The sequence below is a fragment of the Notothenia coriiceps genome, unplaced genomic scaffold, assembly GCF_000735185.1.
Source record: "Notothenia coriiceps isolate Sejong01 unplaced genomic scaffold, NC01 NC01_scaffold00009360, whole genome shotgun sequence".
NCBI lineage: Eukaryota > Metazoa > Chordata > Actinopteri > Perciformes > Nototheniidae > Notothenia > Notothenia coriiceps.
This window is the reverse complement of record NW_011342061.1, coordinates 1-3,931: the sequence shown is the minus strand read 5'-3', so window position 1 is coordinate 3,931 and position 3,931 is coordinate 1. Positions and strand designations below refer to the sequence as shown.

At 40.0% G+C, this 3,931-nt stretch overlaps 1 protein-coding gene across 1 annotated transcript; it reads left to right on the top strand.

Moving 5' to 3' along the window:
* Nucleotides 1–707: 707 nt before the first annotated feature.
* LOC104945270 (receptor-type tyrosine-protein phosphatase gamma-like) lies at nucleotides 708–3,079 on the top strand (the record flags this gene model as incomplete). The annotated part of the gene is made up of 4 exons (XM_010770918.1): nucleotides 708–852; nucleotides 1,995–2,150; nucleotides 2,515–2,657; nucleotides 2,827–3,079. Coding segments are annotated over 4 exons (667 nt in total), but the record flags the coding sequence as incomplete, so codon positions are not given.
* Between the last annotated feature and the right edge of the window lie 852 nt (nucleotides 3,080–3,931).

Genomic DNA, 3,931 nt, shown 5'->3' with positions numbered 1-3,931 from the left:
GTGTAGAGATATATTCTGACTCGATATTAGAAACATATACTTGGCAAAATGTAGAGTTTTTGTAACGCAGGATTTTTTATCCAAGTTTGAAACAGCCTTCCTGTCTCGAACACGGACAACAAAAGTGTTTCCTAAGAAGTTGTTGTACTGACTCTTTACCAGTAGCTATAAAATGTGTTTCTTATGGATTTGATTGGTTGCAATATTAGCACCAGTACTTTGTCAGACCTGCAGAGATAGAAAAAGTACTCAGATTCAAGTAGAAGTACAACGAAAACAACATAATTGACCTAAAAGTACGAAATATAAAAGTACTCATCGCGCAGAATGGTCAATTTCCGAATGATATATAGAATCTAATAAGTGATAAATGCATGTTTTCATCATCTTAAGTTTGCAGCTGGTAAAAGTAGAGCTTAATGTAATGACTTGTTATACTTCCAGGTGTCTTCTTCATTATTTTTGTATTGATCATTTGAACCTGCAGTATCTAAGGTTGTCAGATAAATGCGGAAGAGTAAAAAGTACATTTACCTCAAACTAGTAGTAGAGTAGAAGTATAACAACTTGTAAAGTAAGAGCTCTCCAACCTTTTAATTAGGTACAGTATCTGCTCCTTAGTTTATTTCCACTATGAAGATTTGACAGTAGACAGAAATGAAATGTATTTAACTTCATTAAACTCCATAAAAGTGACAGAAATAAAGCGTGACTCTCGTCCTGCAGGGTTACAGGCAGAGCAGCGAGTTCATCATTACCCAGCATCCCTTGCCTGACACCATAAAGGACTTCTGGAGGATGATTTGGGATCACAACGCCCCGGTCATCGTGTCCCTGCCGGGGGCGGGCCAGGTGAGGAAGAAGGATTTTTCAGCTGTATTCAAAGTCTTTCTAAACAGGAAGAGTTAAGCACTTTATTCATGCCAATGTATTATATTGAATTATCGTTTTAAAGCAAGATGTTCAGTTAGGACAGTCAGGGAGTGCCTAGCGTAGCGTAGCTTGGCATAAAGACTTGGAGAAGGGGGAAAAAGCAAGATTGGTTTTGTTCAGATTAAACAAATATGCCTCTAACTTTTAACAAATATACAATTGTATTACTGCAATACTGCTATGCTACCTGGTACAAGTGTTTGTCAACAGCTTTAAAATCAAAACTGCTCCACCTGTTAAAAATCTGCTCAAAGATTGTTGGTCACCCTGTCAGAGACTTTCTGACTCAGCAGACCATAATAACCTGAGAGGCTGTCCAACATCATCTGGGACCCAAAGCATGCTCTGAACAGAGAATCTGAACTGCTACCATCTAATGGAGATCACTCAAGTCAGCCTGAAGCATCCTTTGTGCTCCAGTCTGTCCTCTCAGTGAACACAGAGCTGAATCCAGATCAGATGCACGCTGAAGGCTCTTTGAGCAGCTTTCCTCTCAATGATGCTGCTGTTGTGTTAAATGTTTGTTGTTTGTTGTTCATGCATTGTGTCTTGATGTTTGTCTGTTGATGTTACACATGGAGCTGCTGTGATGCAAGGAGCATTTCAGACTTGATCTGACCATTAAAGTATTATCGTATTGTATTGAAATAAATTAAAAAATCGTGGCAGATTTAGTAAAAAACACAAGTTTAGGTTGAATAGTATAGTGATAGTTAGTTAGGACTGAGATTAAGGGTCGCGTCCTCCCTGAGCTTCGGATCAGCTGCAAAATAAAAGATGTGTTTAGTTTTAATAACACGTTTATAAATACTCCAAATAAATACAATATGATATACTATGACTTTTTTTGGGATACTATGAACTATTTTCACAAAATATACCATAAATGTTTTTGATTTACTGACTTTTCTTCAGACATACTATTCTAGCTTTTTTGCACCAGGCTTTACTATGATTATTTTTGTTCAACATACTATGCAAAGACTTGAACGTTTCTTTCTAACCTGTAGTGTGTTTGCTGTTGGATTAAAGTTGAATCTGACTGTTGTTGTTGTTGTTAGACGGAGGCGGAGGTGGAGCAGAGTGCCATCTGGCCCCGTAAAGGAGCCCCGATCAGCTACCAGATGTTCACGGTCTCCCAGAGGAGTGAGAACAACATCTGTCTGACCAACGAAGACATGCTGGTGGTGCGGGAGTTCGTCCTGGAAGCAACTCAGGTTAGTTCCTGTAGGTTTTTTTAGTTCTGAGCCCAGGGTTAGCTGAAAAGAGTCCAGGAAGCTTATTTACAAGTTAACAGCGTTTAATTAAACAATGATACAATGAAATTGCAAAATGGTCCCCGCTGGATGGAGCTCCGTTGGCTTGGGATCAGCTGGGAAAGAGACCGGCTAACAGCTGGCTTCTCATTTTATCAACTGTAGTCTTCTCCTATTGGCTTAGCGTTGACGGGCCCATACATCTTTACTTCTACTTGAGTGAAGAAGTTTAGTCAGTACTTCTACTAGAGTATTTTTAAACACGAGTATCTGTACTTCTACTTGAGTAAAGGATGTGTGTACTTTTGCCCTCTCTGCTGGACAGGATGACTTCGCTCTGGAGGTGAAACATTACAGCGCCTCCTGCTGGCCGAACCCTGACAGTCCCATCAGCAACACCTTCGAACTCCTGAAGCTGGTGAGAGAGGAGAACGCCGCCAAGGACGGACCCACCGTGGTGCACGATGAGTGAGTACAATATCATTTAACAGGTTTTGAATGCTCTGATATTTATAATATATAATATAAACTTGATTTGTAGCAGCTTTCATGCACAAAGCAGCCAAAGGGTCAGGATCAGTACTCATGCTCATATGTTGTGTTCTGACTGAAGATATCTGTGTTTCTTTCCCCTCAGTGTGGGAGGAGTCACAGCCGGGACGTTCTGCACTCTGTCCTCTCTGGTTCAGCAGCTGGAGGTCGAAGGGTCGCTCGACGTCTTCCAGGCCGCCAAGCTGACAAACCTCATGAGACCGGGGATCTTCAGCGACGTGGTGAGGATACTGTCTTTCTCACAATACACTGAAGTTAGACTACTGTCTGTTTCATACTATGCTGACGATAAACTGATGTATGTTTAAAACTTGTTCAGGTGTATATCAGTATGTAGTGTCTCTACTTTAAAGAGTCCTCTCCTGCTGATGTTCAGGTGTATATCAGTATGTAGTGTCTCTACTTTAAAGAGTCCTCTCCTGCTGATGTTCTGGTGTATATCAGTATGTAGTGTCTCTACTTTACAGAGTCCTCTCCTGCTGATGTTCAGGTGTAGTGTCTCTACTTTAAAGAGTTCTCTCCTGCTGATGTTCAGGTGTATATCAGTATGTAGTGTCTCTACTTTAAAGAGTCCTCTCCTGCTGATGTTCAGGTGTATATCAGTATGTAGTGTCTCTACTTTAAAGAGTCCTCTCCTGCTGATGTTCAGGTGTATATCAGTATGTAGTGTCTCTACTTTAAAGAGTCCTCTCCTGCTGATGTTCAGGTGTATATCAGTATGTAGTGTCTCTACTTTAAAGAGTCCTCTCCTGCTGATGTTCAGGTTTATATCAGTNTTNCTCTTTAAAGTAGAGACACTACATACTGATATACACCTGAACATCAGCAGGAGAGGACTCTTTAAAGTAGAGACACTACATGTTCAGGTGTATATCAGTATGTAGTGTCTCTACTTTAAAGAGTCCTCTCCTGCTGATGTTCAGGTGTATATCAGTATGTAGTGTCTCTACTTTAAAGAGTCCTCTCCTGCTGATGTTCAGGTGTATATCAGTATGTAGTGTCTCTACTTTAAACCTTTTTATATATTCATTAGCGATACAAAACTGAATAATGTCATATTTTATAATACCCAAAACATTTAGTACTTTTATTTCTTTAGGTACGTTCTGCTGATAATACTTGTGAACTTTTACTGAAGTAAGGTTTTGAGTATGGGACTTGTAATGGAGTTTTTGAATAATTTGCTCTTT